Genomic DNA, 19,848 nt, shown 5'->3' on the forward strand with positions numbered 1-19,848 from the left:
TTGTGTGACATCCAGCCAATCCGAGGGAACACGGAAAGCACGACCATCAAATGAGATGAAGCCTTCTTTTTAATGCCCGCCCAACAGGGCCTCATAAACTCATACACGCTAGCCAATAAGAAGCCAGCAGGCGGAGGGGAATGTCAGTGTGAGGGTGGGAGTAGGGAGGGATGGTGGTGAGCTTGGGAGGTATAGTAAACACGCAGTTTGTCTGCTGCGAGTGTGTGGTGTGGTTGAACCTATTTTATGTTATCGACAATTCACGTTCTAAATATGCTGCTCAGCCCTCTCCTCTACTTTATATGCTGTCCAGTATAAAGCGCCCATACTTCTTGTTACGTGGTGTTACAGCGCCTATTTTATGTAATACATGGCAGACTATGCAGCGACCATGGGGCCTCAGGAAGGGATAAACAATATACTGATATTCATTTGGACACGTTCAGGGTATTGGTAAAGGCAACCGATTTCATAACCTACAGGCACCTAAAGTTGATAAATAGAAAAACGTAGAGTTCGCTGAGACAGACCGCATTGTACCAGCTGCAATCATACATATTGCAACCATATTATGAACTGTATTTGGGGTAGAAATAGTCACTCACTGCTATTCGAGTCCTAAAATATTCTACAAAAAAGTCACCCTACTCCATCATGATTAAAAAAAATATATATATATATTAATAAAGTTATGATAAGCTGTTAGGCTTAGAAATGGCAACACACTTACCAAATAAAGACTGGATCCCTTGTGTCTTTCCCAAGTAGACCAATTATAATATATATTATAATATATATATATTTGCTCCATCAGAATGCTGCAGTTATTTAATGTGCATTTAAATAGCTGTCGTCACTTTTATCATGGTCTTATTAGCCTTCTTTATCTAGCAGCACGACTGTCTCATATGCACACCTCACAGCCTCTTGACTCTTTTGCATTTAATTTCCTTTTACATATAGAGAAATGGCGGATCAAGGATATATTATGGAAGTTTGTGTGGATTCAGTTGAGTCTGCGATAAACGCTGAAAGAGGAGGTAAGCCTAAATGCCATAAAAAAAGGGATTTAACAATACATTTTTATTCTAACCAGCAAAGCCTGCTGATTAGACATTAAGAATTTACTTCATGTTTGTAGGTGACATTTGCCCATGTGCCTTGCCATATTTTTATTTTTTTATTGTAGTCATCTCTACTTTACAGTAAATTGCAGGGGAGATTTCACAATGGCTGACAGTGGTTAGATTTCAGCTAAATTTGATAGCTGGTTTGGATGTTTGTTTCATTATTATAATTGTACCAGATCAGTGAAAGCTGTCTACGGACTATTTGTCTTATTCTATGGCCTGCAGGCCACATTTTTGATGGGATGTGTACAGCTAGTATTAGAAACCAGGGAGCACTGGGGACTGGAACTTAAATTCTAACAGCTGTCAGATATCTTGCCCTTTCAGTGTGGCTTCCTCAGTGGATTTGTAAGTGAGCAGCCAGGCCTGGGGGTGCAGGAAATTGTAATCTATCGACAATCAGATGCAACTTTGACTTTAGCCCTTTTAAAATATATAATACATTCTCAATTAATGTAAAGTGTTAATAAACAACTTACTGCATAATATCAAACTAGTAACTTAAAAGACAAGGACATTTAGATTCACTGAGCATGTTAGGAGCTTTCCAATGAGTCAAAATGCTACATTTTTCCAAATCTTTTTAGGGAAAAAAGCACTGTTTTCATTTCTGTCCTTTGCATTGCCTTACGTAACTGGGATGTTACCAGTTGCTTATCAAAGACACTCTGAATTAATCTTTTGGGCATCATCCTCATACTTCTTTCAAAAACATGATCATCTATCTCACACACTTAAAACTGGCTTTATAGCAACTTCATTTTTTAGTATTATCTAGATGAAAGTTTGAAAAAGCATTAGGTTATTCTTCTCAAACTGCCAAGGAGATTCTCTTTTTTTTTTATTACCAGTTCTTCCAAAACACACATTTCAGAGCTGGTCTTAATTATATTATCGATATCAATAAAATATTACCGGAGCACAGATAATTCCCCTGCCTACTGGACTCGTGCTAACAAAACTTTCACAACAAAGGGGTAAGGGACATGGAGTAGTTTCAATTTCCCTGTTTGCCTTGTTTTTAAGAAATAACAAAACACTTTGATTTTTTTTTTTTATTAAAACATAGTAACACAGAAACATAGTAAGTTAGGTTGAAAAAAAGACGTACGTCCATCACGTTCAACCATAATGCCTATATATAACCTGCCTAACTTCTAGTTGATGCAGAGGAAGGCAAAAAAACCCCATCTGAAGCCTTTCTAATTTGCTACAGAGGGGAAACAATTCCTTCCTGACTCCAAGATGGCAATCGGACCAGTCCCTGGATCAACTTGTACTAAGAGCTATCTCCCATAACCCTGTATTCCCTCGCTTGCTAAGAAGCCATCCAGCCCCTTCTTAAAGCTATATAATGTATCAGCCAGCACGACTGATTCAGGGAGGGAATTCCACAACTTCACAGCTCTCACAGTAAAAAATCCTTTCCAAATATTTAAACAGAACCTCCCTTCTTCTAAACGAAGTTGGTGCCCTTGTGTCCGTTGGAAGGACCTACTGGTAAATAAAACATTAGAGAGTTTATTATATGATCCCCTTATATATTTATACATAGTTATCATGTCACCTCTTAAAGTGGACCTGTCACCTTTCACAATGCCAAAATAAACTTTAGAAATATAAACTACATTGTTTAAGAACTTATTCTAGATCTCTGCTACCTTTGTAAGCAAAGCCGTTGTCTCTCCAAATTGAGAAACTGTCACGCTCCTTTGCGAGTCTGTGTGCCCTCAAGAATCACAGGATAGAATTAGCCCATGTAATGTAGAGAGCTCTCTCACAATAGTTAGGCATGTCTCTACCATAATAATGTGTGCGCGTTCTCATTAAAGCTATGCGAGACTGATAGCCTGTAGAGGGAGGGGGAGAATAGAAGGAGTGGTGACGTAGAATACAAGGAGACACCTCTATGCCTAAGGCACAGAGGCGGAGTTGAATACTTTTGATTGACAGGACATAAAGATAATAGGCAATATCTGGGGAAAGACACAGAAAAGGAAAAAAAAAAAAAAAGAGCGCTGCTTTTCAGAACATCTGAACCATTAGCTGAATTTTCAGGTGAGAGTGACAGGTCTGCTTTAAGCGCCTCTTCTCCAGTGTAAACAGACCCAACCTGGCCAGTCTCTCCCCATAACTGAAACTCTCCATACCCTTTACCAGCTTAGTTGCCCTTCTCTGGACCCTCTATAATTCAATAATGTCCCGTTTGAGCACTGGAGACCAAAACTGAACAGGGGAAGAATAACACCCTCCTCCCGTGAATCTATACCCCTTTTAATACAGCTCAAAACCTTGTTTGCCCTTGCAGCTGCTGCCTGGCATTGCTTACTACAGCCAAGTTTATTAGCCAAGGTCCTTCTCCATTATGGATTTGCCTAGTGCAGTCCCATTAAGGGTATAAGTGGCTTGCATATTTTTACATCCCAGGTGAATGACCTTACATTTATCCACATTAAATCTCATCTGCCCCTCAGATTGCCAGTTAGTCAAGATCCTGCTGCAAGGATGCCACATCCTGGATAGAATTGACTGGTCTGCAGATTTTTGTGTCATCTGCAAACATTGATACATTGCTCATAATACCCTCCCCTAAGTTATTTATGAACCAGTTAAACAAAAGTGGACCCAGTACAGAACCCTGAGGGACCCCACTGAGAACCTTACTCCAAGCAGAGAATGTACCATTAACAACCACCCTCTGTACCCGATCCTGTAGCCAGTTTTCTATCCTTGTGCAAACGACTTCACTAAGACCAATAGACCTTAGTTTAGAAAGCAGCCGTTTGTGGGGAACGGTATCAAATGCTTTTGCAAAATCCAAATAGATTATATCTACTGCATCCCCACTGTCCAGCTTCTTACTCACCTCATCATAAAAAGCAATTAAATTGGTCAAGCCTCCAAATAACTTGCCCACTACGGATGTCAAACTTACAGGCCTATAATTGCCAGGCTGAGATCATACTCCCGTTTTAAATATAGGAATGACATTAGCCTTCCTCCAATCCCTAGGTACCATACCTGATGAAAGCGAGTCTGAGAATATCAGAAACAAAGGCCACTGTACAGTATATCTGACCCTAGCTCTCTCAGTACCCAAGGGTGAATTCCATCTGGCCCAGGTGCCTTGTTTACATTTATCTCACATTTATTTCACAAGAAGTATGTTCAGCACAAGTCCTATTCATTGCACTCATGTTGAACAATAGTGTACACTGATCTGTTAAGGTGAGCAACCTCTGTCACACTACCAGGTATGGTAAAGAATACATCATCTACATATCTAAAGTTATTTTATATATACCTTGCAATTTTTTTTTGTTTTCCAAATCAAAATAAAAATGTTTGTAAAACTTGGGGAAATATTACTACCAATTCTGTTTCTCTGGCTTAATAGGTAGAAGTTCTTCCCAAGATAAAAATTATTCTTGTAAGCAAAAAACAAACATAGCAATTGAACAGAAAATATCAGCGTACGTGTTTTATGTTGAAGTTAAAAAAAAAAAAGCCGTCTTGGCTCTTGGTGCAGTATTCCAGCATATATAACTATTGCATATCTACAGTACAAAGAAACATACAAGTCTCGATGTTGGGAATTCAAGTACCTTGATTAAATAAATATGCAGAATACTGATTTGTAGTGGTTCTGACAAAAATGCCATGTTCCTTTTGTCCCAGTGGGTATACTTAGAGGTGCCTCAGTTTTTCCTAAAATATTTCCAGTTTTTGATCCTGTTGACGTAACTATCCTCCACAGAGTGCAAAGAAACCATGGGACTGCATCAGAGAAGTGAACTGTAGAAGAAGCTGTAGGCTTTTGGAGGGTATGGTTGCAGGTATGATTGAGCAAAATGAACATGGCATTTATAAAAAATTGTCAGTATCACCTTAAAGCACAAACTTATATACACATAGGTATCTACATTTTGAATATGATGAATGCTATCATATTATTAAAATCCCCAATGTATTTAAACATTATGTTTCTTTGTTTTTCAGAAATAGTCTATCAAAATTTCTCAAAAATAGTCTTTGCAAATTTCTTTATTGTGTGTAAATACATTCACACAATGTTAGGGAACCCTCTTATATCCACTGTGTGTATTATGTGTTAAAAGTGTACATAAAAGTGTACATTTCACAATAACAAATTACCAAGCTGGTACAACTTTGGGTACAGAGTATCTAGTGGTGGTAGGTGTAAAGCAACTGGACTTGCTAAATCATCTTTAAAATGTTTCCTATGAGTGATTTCTTCAATTCAAGTAAGAAGCTGGGATTGCCTACCACTTTAAACAGAAAAAGACACTTGGATGAATGAAAGAGTTACAATATGTAAAATTACATGTGTGGTTTTTGTTTGAGGAGTATTCATTTGTACTCTACTTTTTCTGAAAGCATCCAAGCATGGCTAAGGAGAGGAATATGTAATATAACAAACTATACTTTATACAAATTATTGGTCTTCTTTACTCTATGTACTGAAATCTGCACATGAACAAATCTTTTCTGTTACATTAGGTGCTGGTCGTATTGAATTGTGTGCCAGTTTGTTGGAAGGAGGAATCACACCTTCTGTTGGTGAGTTCTTATTGGTATATTTTTTTTGAAAGGTGTATTTTATTAATTTTCATACAAACAAAAACATAAAATAACACATTTAACATTACAATAAAAAATTATGCTGGTCATTCTTATTCAGGTCTATCTTTAAGGTTTGTTATAGACATTAGAGGAGTAGGTGCCACATTACAAAGTGTGAGCGTGAATCTGGCAGCAGTTACAGGATATTGGATTCATCATTCTACTGAGCTGAAGTGTTCAAGATGTGATAGAGGAATGTGGGGAGACACCGGGGGTTTTACAGTATAAATGGGAGTGGAGTCCTTTAGTTTCCCTCCAGGTCGCACCAAGGGCCCCAAACTCTATCAAATTTGTCGGGTGCACCCTATTCTCATATGTGAGTTTATAGAGAGGAGCAACGTTATTCACTAGATTCTTCCAGGCTGTAACGGTGGGGAGGGTAGAGCCCATCCAGTGCATTGCAACAGTTTTTTTTGCATAGAACAGCAGTATTCTGTAGCGTATCCAGGAGCTATTTTGAGCAATTATACTGTCTAGGACTCCTAGCAAGCAGGTTTCACGAGCAGTCACAGTGGGGAAGGCTAAGTTATCCGATAAATATTAAATTACTGCTGACCAGAATTTAGCGATGTGGGGGCATGACCAGATCATATGAAAAAAATTAGCAGAGCTTGCTGCACATCTCGGGCAGTGATCAGTTGGGGTACGGCCCATCTGGTGTAACCTTAGTGGTGTGATATACAGGTGATGGAAGGTTTTATACTGTATTAACCTGTCTCTGGTAGATAAAAGATAGTTGTACATTGTGTCTGTTGCCTCTTCCCAATCGTCTTGGGTGAGTGCTGGTATTTGCGAAGTCCACCATATTTGTGCGGAATGAAAGGGTTTGGGGCCTGTTGAAAGTAGGTTTTGGTATAGATTTGAAGTAATCTTTACTGGGTTGCTAGATTGTAGAGTAGCCTCCACTGCTAAAGAAGTGAGCTGGGGGGTGAGAGTGGCAAATTGGTTCCTGAACACTGATCGCAACTGCAGATATTTATAAAAGGGGAGAGTAGGTTGTTGAGCTTTCTCTCGGATCTGTGCATATGTTGGGAAGGTTGAGTGTTCCGTGAGGTCTCCCAGATATTTAATGTTGTGGCGAGGCCAATATATGAGGTTGCATAAATTGTGGTAAGTATTGATTGCCCCAGAGTGGAAGTCTAGACGTAAGTAAGGGTGGTGGGTGTTTGAGTAGTGTGAGTGCTATGGTCCAGGCTTTATGCGGGATAGTTAGAGTTGTTGGTAGTGGGGCTGTATCCTTAAGATGTCGGTATGGAAAGTTGCTTAATCCTTCCAGGGAGCCAAGTATTGTTGCCTGGAGTTGCAGATTTGGGTTGTAAGGTCATGAATGAAGCACCAGTGTAGGTAGTGTATCTGTGAGGCTAAGAAGTAATGATAAAAGTGGGGGAGGGCTAGGCCTCCTTCAGCTAGAGGAGCGCATAGTTTTGTCCAGGCCATTCTGGGGGGTCGGTTATTCCAAATAAATGGTAGGATAATTTGGTTAAGTTTCTTAAAAAAGGTTTTAGGGATAAAGATTGGGGCATTGTGTAGTATGTATAGAAATTTGGGAAGATATATTATTTTTATTATATTTATGCGGCCCCAGAGTGAAAGTGGTAATTTGGACCATTGGGTCAGTCAGGTTTTGAGATCTGACAGTAAGGGGTCTAGGTTAAGTGGTATGTAGTTAGTAGGATCTACAGTTATCCAGACTCCTAAATATTTAAATTGGTTGGACCACTTTAAAGGTATATTGGGTATTACTGGTTGTGGTTGGAGAGGGTCTATAGGGCAAAGGATTGACTTATCCCAGTTGATTCGCGGAGTAGTGACCGTAGTTGTCCACTTGCTGCAGCAGAGAGGTCAGCGAATCCCTGGGATCTGCAAGGTATATTAATAAGTCATCTGCATATAGTGATCATTTTTCTTAAATGTTACCATATGTAAGGCCTCTAATACCCGGGGAGTTCCTGATCAGTATGGCTAGAGGCTCTATTGCTAGGGTAAATAATATTGGTGAGAGTGGACAGTCTTGGCGGGTCCCTCTTTCCAAGGAAAATGAGGGAGATGTAATCCCATTTACTCTGACTCTTGCTGTGGGACGTTGGTATAGTAACTTGATCCACTTTAAAAATGTTTGGCCAAAGCCGAAGCCAGACAAGACCTCCCATAAGTATCCCCATTCAATTGAATCAAAGGCTTTGGCAGAGTCTAGGGAGGCAACAACTCTGGTGCCGGTCTCTAAATGAGGGATTTGTAGATTGGTGAAGAGTCTTCTTAGATTAATGTCAGTGGATCTCCCGGGCATAAAGCCTAATTGATCAGGATGTACAAGATCGGGAACCACCCTTTGGAGCCTCGCCGCCAGGATTTTGGCCAAAATTTTGGCATCTGTGTTAATTAGAGAAATGGGGCGGTATGAGGAGCAGAGGGATGGATCTTTGCCTGGCTTCGGAATAACCACTATTAGCGCCTCAGCAAAGGATGCAGGTAGTGTTTGGTTGTCATAAGCATATCGTAAAGTTTCTAATAATTTAGTGGGAATGTATTCAGCTAGTGCCTTATACCAGTTGGTAGGTAGCCCATCCGGGCCCGGTGTCTTACATAGTAACATAGTAACATAGTAACATAGTAAGTTGGGTTGAAAAAAGACATACGTCCATCAAGTTCAACCATAATGCCTATACCTAACCTGCCTAACTACAAGTTGATCCAGAGGAAGGCAAAAAACCCCATCTGAAGCCTCTCTAATTTGCCTCAGAGGGGAAAAAATTCCTTCCTGACTCCAAGATGGCAATCGGACCAGTCCCTGTATCAACTTGTACTAAGAGCTATCTCCCATAACCCTGTATTCCCTCACTTGCTAAGAATCCATCCAGCCCCTTCTTAAAGCTATATAATGTATCAGCCAGTACGACTGATTCGGGGAGGGAATTCCACAACTTCACAGCTCTCACTGTAAAAAATCCTTTCCGAATATTTAAATGGAACCTCCCTTCTTCTAAACGGAGTGGGTGCCCTCGTGTCCGTTGGAAGGACCTACTGGTAAATAAAACATTAGAGAGGTTATTATATGATCCCCTTATATATTTATACATAGTTATCATGTCACCTCTTAAGCGCCTCTTCTCCAGTGTAAACAGACCCAACTTGGCCAGTCTTTCTTCATAACCGAGACTTTCCATACCCTTTACCAGCTTAGTTGCCCTTCTCTGGACCCTCTCTAGCTCAATAATGTCCCGTTTGAGCACTGGAGACCAAAACTGAACAGCATATTCTAGATGGGGCCTTACCAGTGCTCTGTAAAGGGGAAGAATAACCCCCTCCTCCCGTGAATCTATACCCCTTTTAATACAGCTCAGAACCTTGTTTGCCCTTGCAGCTGCTGCCTGGCATTGCTTGCTACAGCCAAGTTTATTATCTACAAGGACTCCAAGATCCTTCTCCATTATGGATTTGCCTAGTGCAGTCCCATTAAGGTTATACGGGGCTTGCATATTTTTACATCCCAGGTGCATGACCTTACATTTATCCACATTAAATCTCATCTGCCACTTAGCTGCCCAGATTGCCAGTTGGTCAAGATCCTGCTGCAGGGATGTCACATCCTGGATAGAATTGACTGGTCTGCAGAGTTTTGTGTCATCTGCAAACACTGATACATTACTCATAATACCCTCCCCTAAGTCATTTATGAACAAATTAAACAAAAGTGGACCCAGTACAGAACCCTGAGGGACCCCACTGAGAACCTTACTCCAAGTAGAGAATGTGCCATTAACAACCACCCTCTGTACCCGATCCTGTAGCCAGTTTTCTATCCATGTGCAAACGACTTCACTAAGACCAATAGACCTTAGCTTAGAAAGCAGTCGTTTGTGGGGAACGGTATCAAAATCCAAATAGATTATATCTACTGCATCCCCACTGTCCAGCTTCTTACTAACCTCATCATAAAAAGCAATTAAATTGGTCTGACATGACCTGTCCTTCATAAAGCCATGCTGATTACTGCTCATAATGCCATTCTCCACTACATAATTTTGAATGTGATCCCTTAACAAGCCTTCAAATAACTTGCCCCCCACGGATGTCAAACTTACAGGCCTATAATTGCCAGGCTGAGATCTTATTCCCTTTTTAAATATGGGAGTGACATTCGCCTTCTTCCAATCACTAGGTACCATACCTGATGAAAGAGAGTCTGAGAATATCAGAAACAAGGGCCACTGCAATTCTGCCCCTAGCTCTCTCAGTACCCGAGGGTGTATTCCATCTGGCCCAGGTGCCTTGTTTACATTTATCGTGTGTAACCCTTTAAGCACCATATCCTGTGCCAACCACTGTGTAGTTGGAGCTGAGGCAACAGTGAAGCTATTGGGTGAGACTTGGCCCACTGGCTCCTCTACTGTATACACAGAAGAAAAGAACTGGTTAAGCACATCTGCCTTTTCTGTATCCGCTGTAACCATATTGTTATTATAACTCAATGGGGCCACACCCTCAACCTGCATCTTTTTACTATTAATATACTTAAAAAACTTTTTGGGGTTAGTCTTGGCCTCGGCCGCGATGCGCTCCTCATTTTCTATCTTTGCCTTCCGGATTGCTGTTTTACAACACTTGTTATAGTGTTTATATTCATTAAACGCAGCTACTGTCCCCTCTGACTTATATTTCTTAAAAGCTTTCCTTTTTTTCCCTATTAACTTCTTTACCTCAGAGTTAAGCCACATGGGGTGATTCTTAACACTTCTACTTTTTCTTATTAATGGAATGAATTGAGAACAGTAATGATTTAATATCATTTTAAATGACAACCATTTCTGCTCTGTATTTTTATCAGAAAACATAATGCCCCAATCTATGCCCTTATTAGAGGGGAGGGTGGCAATTGCATCAGCAACCTCTTGCTTTGTGATTGTGGCATCCAAGTATGCCCTATCTGCTGGCGCTATTTTTGGAATGGGTATACTTGCTAGGTATTGTGCTAGTTGTGTCTTAGAGTAGGTGGTTGTAGTTGTGTATAAGTTTTTGTAGTAGGAGGCAAACTGTTGTGCAATGGTCTTGGGTTCTGTGGTAAGTGTGCCGTCTTCTTGACGAATGTGAGGTATCGCTGTGGAGTTGCTTTGAGGTTTGGAGAGGTAGGCTAGCAGTTTACTATTCTTGTCCCCCTGCTCAAAAATGCGCTGATTTAGGTATAGTATTGCTTTTCTTGTTAGTGAAATAGTAGCCCGACTAAGGGAATTCCTTGCAGATAGAAGCTGTTCATATGTGTGTTCTGTAGGGTTCTGGGCATGTGTAGTTTCTGCTGCTATAAAACTTTTCTCTGCCTCATTTAACTGTTCTTTTTTCTTATCTCTCGCTTGGGATATTACTGCTGTTAGTTCGCCCCTCATGACTGCCTTAGAGGCGTCCCAAAGCATTAATGGTGAGGCAGAATTATTGTTTAGTTCCCAGAATTCTGTGTATGCTTTTTGATTCTGAGTTGCAACTATATCATTTTTAAGCCATAGAGGACTCAATCGCCATAACCTGTCTACCGGAGATGGGTTTCAGTGGAGAGAAAGGCTAAGTGGGGAGTGATCTGACAGGGCTTGGGGTAGATATTGTATTGTGTCGACCATGGGCAATAAATCTGCTGAGGCAAATGCCAGATCAATTCTTTAAAGGGACTTGTGGGTAAGTAAGTGGCAGGAGAAAACTCTCGCTGTGGGGTTTTTCCATCTCCAAACCTCTATAAGGTGGAGAGCGTCTGCCCATCCCACAAGTCTGGTGGATTTATTGGGTTCTGTTTTGGATCTATCTAGGGAGGGATTCATGCAATTATTAAAGTTTCCCATGATGAGAAATGGACTTAGTGGGAACTCTGCCAGTTTGGAAATAATTTGATCTAAAACGGACATTGCAAACGGCGGCGGCACATGTATATTAATAATTGTTATGGGTTTACGGGCAAGGAGACCATGAAGAATCATGAATCTACCATAGTAGTCTGTATGTAGCTTGATTAGTTCAAATGGCACCCCTTTGCGTATTAGTACTGAGACTCCTCTGGAATAGGAGGAATAGGTAGAGTGATAGTGCCATCCCACCCAGGGTTTTTTGAGTGCTAGAATTTTTTGGCCCATAAGGTGGGTCTCCTGGAGTAGGAGAATAGAGGGAGGGTATCTCTTTAGGTAGGTAAACAGAAGGGTCCTTTTAAATTTTGAATTAAGCCCTCTTATGTTCCAAGAGGTCACTGAAATTTTAGCCATATTGTATTGGCTTTAGACTGGTGCCGCTGTGAGCGATGTCTGCCATTAGTTCGTATTTATGTAAGAGCATCTTATAGAGTTGTAAGACCTGAATAATGGTAGTATAGACAAACAAAAAACATAACGTCCCCAACCAAAATTCCCTAGCCCACCCTACCCACCTTTCTTATTGGTATATTTAGCTTATTTTTTTACTGGCGGGGGGTAAGCAGTTTGTTTGTCCTGGATTTCAAGCCGGAAGGTGATTGAAAACAAAGTGTTTTGTCACCTGTGTGAAATAGCTTTTCTGGACTGTGACAGAACATCCAAAAATATATATTTATTGAAAAGTAATTAAAATCAACATAGACTTGGCAACACAATGGCATATTATTTTGTGCCCAAAAGGCGATTTTGTGTGTCATCTCACAGTTATTTAGAGGAATCATTGTTGAAAACAGCAAATGTGATTGACCAACATCCAAGTCAGTGGGGTAATTAGCCAGCCCTTAGACTTAAAGGAATGCTGTCATGGGGAAAACATGTTTTTTTTTTCAAAGCGCATCAGTTAATAGCCCTAAACCAGCAAAATCCTATATCAAACAGTTTTTTGAATATTAAATTTTGAAATTTCACATTTGGCTAGCCATATTCTTAATTTCCCAGGGAGCCACAGCCATGTGACTTGTGCTCTGATAAACTTCAGTCACACTTTACTGCTGAGCAGCAAGTTGGGTGACATCACCCCCCTCCCAGCGGCTGATCAGCAGAACAATGGGAAGGGAGCAAGATATCAGTTCTCTTTAGATATCAGAATAACACTCAATAGTAAGAAATTTAATACACTTTACTGCACATCGTATGCATTATTTTTTCTTTGGTTTCAGGCCTTTTGCAGGTAGTTAAGCAATATCTCCAGATTCCAATATTTGTCATGATTCGACCAAGGGGTGGAGATTTTCTTTATTCTGATCGTGAAGTGGAAGTGATGAAGGCTGACATCCGCTTGGCTAAAATCCATGGAGCGGACGGCCTTGTGTTTGGCGCTCTCACAGAAGATGGACGGATTGATGCAGAACTGTGCATGGAACTCCTTGGTACATATAAGAATCTACCAATGTTATTACACAAAAATAATCTTGAGCTATATTATGTTGAGGTTATGATAGATTGGTTGGCCATTGTCTTTATTTTTAGCATAATGAATTGATTATGGCAGTTGCTTCAGAGTGTTGTGTGACTGAAAATCCAGTCTGCCGATGATTTCCATTGACTCATGTTAGAGATCATTGCTTTACTAAGTCATCAGCCCATGTGTGGCCAGCCAAGACCAACAATATGCCACCAAACTCTGTCTAAATGAAAGTTTACAGAGAGGGAATGTTACTTTACATAATCTGTATTTCTTTCCAGCTGTATCCCGTCCCCTTCCAGTTACTTTCCATCGAGGTGAATATTTCATGCAAGTGATCAGCTAAGTGACACATCATAAACTTTACATCATACTTCATTTTCACGGTTGAAACTTAAAATCAGTGTTTGTGATTTTAATATAATGTGAGATTAGCCAAGGTTAAAAATACAAATTTTAAAAATCTGCCTCTAAGTGTGCAGTAGCAAAAGATAAAGAAAACCTGCATTTTCAGTTTATACCTCTTGTAAAAATCTGATTTTACGTTTTCCCTAATTTTGCACTGTTTTTTATTTTTTGTGGTCCCAACAATGTGGTCTACACCATTTTCTCCTGGTCCCTTGAAAAATGTAAAATGGGGGGTTCTACTGTGAACCTACCATGCTTTTGATATGCTGTATTAAAAGAACAATCCTTAAAAGACTAATTGCACTCCAGATGAAACCATATTAAAACTGACCTATCAACTTGCATTGGGTTACATCTACAGCTCCAAGACCTCTGCAGCTGTACTACATGTATACTTATATTTAGCATTGTTTTGTGACCAGGGTGGCTGTCATACTGAAGTATGATTATACAGTAGGATTATAATTGAGTATAGAGTATGATCATATTTCCTGTCTTGCAGCTTTTGACATGGTTTATGACCCCTTGCTTGCCATGGAGACTCTGATTTCCTTGGGATTTGAAAGGGTTCTTACTAGTGGCTGTGACACGTCTGCTTTGGAAGGTTTGCCTTTAATAAAGAGACTTGTGGAACAAGTAAGACATTGAAATGTAATGCCTGACTGAATATTTGTAAGGTTTCCATTACTAACATATGTGTTATGAGCACAGTAGCTCATAACAGCCAATTGGGCACTTACTTTCATTTTTTAATATTTTAATTTTTTAATAGCTAATTTCAGGTTGGTTTCCAGGTAAAGGATCTTTCCGTAATTTGGATCTCCATACCTTAAGTCTGCTAAAAAATATTTAAATATTGAATAAACCCAATAGGCTTGTTTTGCCTCCAATAAAGATCGATTATATCTTAGTTAGGATCAAGTACAAGGTACTGTTTTATTATTATAGAGAAAATCAATTTTAAAAATTAGAATTATTTGCTTATAATGGAGTCTATGGGAGATGGCCTTTCCATAATTTGGAACTTTCAGGTTTCCGGATAATGAATACAAGTTATGATTACACCATTTATTAAAAACCTGATAATCTCCCGTTCCTTCCAGGTGTGGGTGCTGGTTTAGGTAGGCCCTGTAGCTGCTGTAGAGCTGTAGCTTATGTTGAGGTCTAGAAAGCAATTTTAACTTTTGTTCTAGTACTTTTTGTAATGTAATTTTATTGCGCAGTATAAAGTATTTTGATGCAATTATGCTCACCCAGTTTTTATGGTCAGTATGTAGGGCCACTTATCACTGCAGTAATAAGTGGCCTACTCACACACTCTCCAACAAAGGACATGGTTATTCACTTATTATGCAACTAATAAATTTGAGATTACACTGCATTCTTGCAATCAGTCAGCGATTACTGTAATTACATAACAAGTCTACATTAAACTAATAATCATCATCATTTTATATTCTAGGCCAAAGGACGAATCATAGTAATGCCAGGTAACTATTAACACAGATGTGTTTGTCTAAGCCCAAACATTTACCCCTAGTGCTGTGGCACATACGGCCATTTAATTGGCAATTCTGAGGTCAGAACTGTGAATATAAATAGGTCCTGGCATTTCTGGTGCACAGAGGCCCAAACAGCCCTACACAAGGCCAGTAACTAGTGACTGTCTATGGCATCTTACAGCAGCCCCTCTGGCATTTGCCAGAATCCATGGAGTTATATAATTTTTTATATTGATGTTTAGCAGCGCTGCCAACTTGACATCAGAGAAAAGTAATGACAGGCACTGCTATATACAGTCTAACAGCAGGGCTAACAGGCATTGTCCATATGGGTAAAGGCAGTGCACTAACACTTTGAGTAGGTGCAATCGTAGCTGCAATCGTAGCTGCTCTCACTGGGCACCCACAGCAGTACCTGTCAAAAGTGTTATAGTCACTACATTCTTTGCATGCACATAGAAGCTTCTCTGACCACTGCAATGGGTAATACTCTTGTGGATTAGAAATGATGATATAAACCTTACTAAAATTAAGAGTTTTTAGAAGTTTATGTATAAAGCTGGAAATACTGGAACACTGTATTTGTGTGTGTGTGTATATATACATATATATATATGATAAAACAAAAAAGTGTCAGCACTGACAGGATTTAAAAGACAGTACAGTACTGTCTTCTCTCTGCCTCCTGACGAAAGTCCCTGTGGGGGACTGAAACGTTGAGGTCTGTAATGTTCCTTTTTCACATTTTGTAATAAAATTTACCTTTTTTTCAAATAATTTAAATCCTTTGTGTGCTGACACTTTTTTGTTTTATTATACTATATTTACTCTTGCACCCAGGTATAATCATTGTTAGTGGTGTGCACCAACTCGCTGTCTAAGAGATATATATATCAATCCAAATGGTGTCCGCACTCCAAGGCTCAATATTCTGCGGGGTGCTTAGCCAAAATTATGTCTGTATAGAAAATAATCATCTGTGGCCAGCACACCCTTCAATGTTTCATCAAAAAAATTTTTATTGCAGATAAATTGTTAAAACCAACGTTTCGGTCCTTATTAGGACCTTTCTCAAGGATAAAAAACAATAGTGCATCACATCACATCTAAATACCTGTGTACCCTAGCATGTGAAATTAGGTGCCCAATCCCCATTCTCTGACCATTATGTAATTAACCAATGTGGTTACTTGTGTACAAATTTGAATAGTCCAATGTGTGGCCATTATTTGTGCATGTGTATATCCATTCTAAAAAATATATATATATATATATATATATATATATATATATATATATCTTATTATATCATGACCTAAGTGATTCTATAAAATATCAAACAAAGTGCAATAATCGCATATCATAAATAATTGCATGATATAAAATATTTGTTACAAATAATACACAAGTAACCACATTGCTAGGGTACACAGGTATTTAGATGTGATGTGATGAACTATTGTTTTTTATCCTTGAGAAAGGTCCTAATAAGGACCGAAACGTTGGTTTTAACAATTTATCTGCAATAAAAATTTTTTTGATGAAACATTGAAGGGTGTGCTGGCCACAGATGATTATTTTCTATATATATATATATATATATATATATATATCTTATCCCCTGACCCAGTTCCCTACCTAGGTCCTTGCCTAATTCAAATTTCCACTTAAATTACTGTCAGAAAGTCATAACCAGTTAATAAATGGCTAATATAAAGAATTTAATTTGCCTTTGTTAAATGTAACTGAGAAAATGTGTTGCTCCTAGATAGATTGTAATGGTACAAACTGTATTTCTGGTAAATTGCAAATAAAGAATATACAAAAGGTTATCAGAGGTTGCCCCAAAGTTCTGTGACCTTTATTAAACCACTCAACATGCAGCCTCTTCAGTGCAAAAACAGTTAGGGTACATTTAGGAGCAGCCTCACTATCCTGTGTGATTATGGGGCAGGATCATTTAGGCACATTATAGTAGTAGCATAACGTGCAGCACTTATAGGACAGTTCCAAGGCATTAAAAGGAATTAAAAGAAAAAACTATCCCCCATATGTAATAAAAACTGCCCCTTATTTTGCCCAATAGCAGTAACCCTTAGCAACCAATAAGATGTCTGCTTTTTAACAGGTGACCAGTAAATGCTACCTGCTTAATTGTTGCTATGGGTCTTGTGTGATTTTTTGCATCACCTTAAGGATATATATAAATATACACACACGCATATAATTTACATATATATAAACATATGTTTTAAAGTAGCACAATTTATATATAGCGTATATTTTATAGTTTATTCATGGCTTTTATGTATATTACAGTAGTGCCATCAGTTGTTATAATGATTTGTTTTATCTGCTATTGTTCACTGTAGGTGGCGGCATTACTGAGCGAAACCTACAAAGGATACTGGAGGGTGCCGCAGTACAGGAGTTCCATTGCTCAGCTCGTTCCACAAAGGATTCAACAATGAAGTACAGGTGCGGGGCTGTGTTAGGGCGCTATGACTTCATAGTAGTAAACAAAAAATGAGCTACTTTATTGATAATAATCAGCAGCCACTTGTCCATCTCTATGAAAACAAAAACTGCTTCAACATGAAGACTTTGTCTACACTGAAACTGTATTTTCATTCCGTTGTTGCAAACCTTGTGCTTATCCTAGCAACTCGGTCTGTACATCTGAGGATATTTGATTAAAGGCCTAGTTTAAATAGGGCAGGAACTTGAAAATTCTGTTTGCTTTCTTTACCTTACAGAAACAAAAGGCAGCTAAAAGCTGGAGACAGAAATTGCTCCCAGAACCACAGTCAATTAGCAAATAATGGAACTGAAACAGTTTTACTCCTTTTCTTTTTTTTATTTACTTTGTTCATTTATTACCTTTATTTGCTCTTTACTTTATAAAAAATTGTGAATTGATGGGGCTTGAGTAAAACTGCTGAAATTAAGTTTTCTTTGAACTTGAATCTATTTTGTTTTAAGTTATTGGGAAGTCCTAAAGCTTAATGTAATTTATGTGTTTTATTTGTGATAAGGCTGTATGTAATAGGACAAAATAATATTTCTGTCTTTCAGAAATGCACTCTGTGCCACAGTATTTACTGCTCTGGGTACTCTAGTTACATTTTGCTGTAGTGTACATGCTTCTCTTATTGTTTGAGTACAACTATTTTATGGCAGCAAAGTAAAACACATCAGGCATACAGAACATACATCATTAAATGTATACAAAAGAGAAAATTTTGGGTAGCATGATATAAATTTATATCATATATAGACTTGACAAGTGTATGTGCTCTCTTTAACAGGAACAACTCTGTGTGTATGGGAGCTACCCTTTCTACCTCTGAATATTCAACCAAGGTTACAGATGTGGCTAAAGTCAGAACATTGAATGCTATGGCAAAGAACTTTCTGTGAGAAGGCAGACCCTGATCAGAGTGGGTGAGAACTGTGCCAGCTCGGCATGGAAGCACCTAAGAACATTTCAAGTGACAGTTATGGAAGCATGTCAACTCATACCTAGTTTTGGCTCTTCTGGCCTGAAGGTTGAATGAGAGTAGAAAATAAAGAAGCAACCAAGCATGCTAGACATTTTTTTTTTTTAAATTCCCTTCCAACAACACATCTTTGTGCTGTGCACAATGTAATGCTAATGGAGACTGTGGTGTGTTCCTTTGTACAGCTGCTGATTATACCATCTAGAGGACCACTGGAAGCACTGATACATAATACAATGCTGATTATTGTCGTACATGGTAATAGGTGCCTTCAGCTTTTTATGTCTCAGTTCTGCCCATGCTAGCAGGGAAATGAAATGACAGTCATGTACATGGCAAGAAAATATAGGAACAGTGGAAACTTTACATTTCAGAAGATATATATGTTCACTGCTGTGTCTTACCTCACATTTGCTAAAAGGTTTCCAGATTCCAGGCATGCTTCAGTATGTCCATAAAAATTCCAGTTCTGAATCTGGCACTGTATGGCAATGCTTTTCCTCTTTCTCCACAAATATGGAGGGGGAGGGTATCCAGTCCAAATGACTTCCAAGTTCAATAAAAGAAAATAAAGTTCACTCTATCTGTGCATTATTGTGTTGATAAACTGATACAGTCACATATATACCAAATTCAGTTACCTTTCCTTCCCCCTTAAATTTTGGTTTACTTAAAATTTAAAGTAAATGAATATAAAACCACTTTTACAGTATAATATGCAATATTGATGAAAGGCTATGTATTTTGCTTTGGATACTTTTTTGAGGAATATATAATAAATGTTGAATATAAAGCTCACAGCAGTTTCCCAAAGGGCAATTCTCTCACCACTTGTACAGGTATGGGACCTGTTATGCAGAATGCTTGGGACCTGTTATGCAGAATGCTTGGGACCTGGGGTTTTTCAGATGAAGTAATTTTACACAATTTTGATCACCATACTAAAAAAAACAAATCATGTAAATATTAAATTCAATAGGAATGCTTTGCCTCCAATAACGATTCAGCATATCTCAGTTGGGATGTTCAAGGTGCTACTGTTACAGGGAAATAGAAAATTATTTTTAACTGTCAATTATTTGATTAAAATGAGTCTATGGGAGATGGGCTTTCTGTAATTCCATAGTGATTTCTGGTTAATGGGTTTTCATATCCTATACCTGTACAAGTGTGGGATCCCTTATCTGGAAACCCGTTATCCAGAAAGTTCCAAATTACAGGAAGGCCATATCCCATAGACTCCAATTTAAGCAGATAGTTTGTATTTTTAAAAATGATTCCCTTTATCTCTGTTGTAATAAAACAGTACATTGTACT

General features: G+C 38.8%; 1 protein-coding gene across 4 annotated transcripts; it reads left to right on the forward strand.

Annotated features, from left to right (window-relative positions):
* Positions 1–144: 144 nt before the first annotated feature.
* On the forward strand, positions 145–19,109 carry cutc (cutC copper transporter). 4 transcript variants are annotated; one of them, XM_012966510.2, is made up of 10 exons: positions 177–189; positions 964–1,040; positions 4,888–4,966; positions 5,652–5,711; positions 12,877–13,086; positions 13,403–13,438; positions 14,032–14,165; positions 14,992–15,019; positions 17,404–17,509; positions 18,340–19,109. In XM_012966510.2, exons 3-10 carry the CDS (start codon positions 4,957–4,959, stop codon positions 18,449–18,451), a joined length of 696 nt encoding a protein of 231 aa, XP_012821964.1. In that variant the 5' UTR covers positions 177–189; positions 964–1,040; positions 4,888–4,956; the 3' UTR covers positions 18,452–19,109.
* The last annotated feature ends 739 nt before the right edge of the window (positions 19,110–19,848 follow it).

Source organism: Xenopus tropicalis, chromosome 7, assembly GCF_000004195.4.
Source record: "Xenopus tropicalis strain Nigerian chromosome 7, UCB_Xtro_10.0, whole genome shotgun sequence".
Classification (NCBI taxonomy): Eukaryota; Metazoa; Chordata; class Amphibia; order Anura; family Pipidae; genus Xenopus; species Xenopus tropicalis.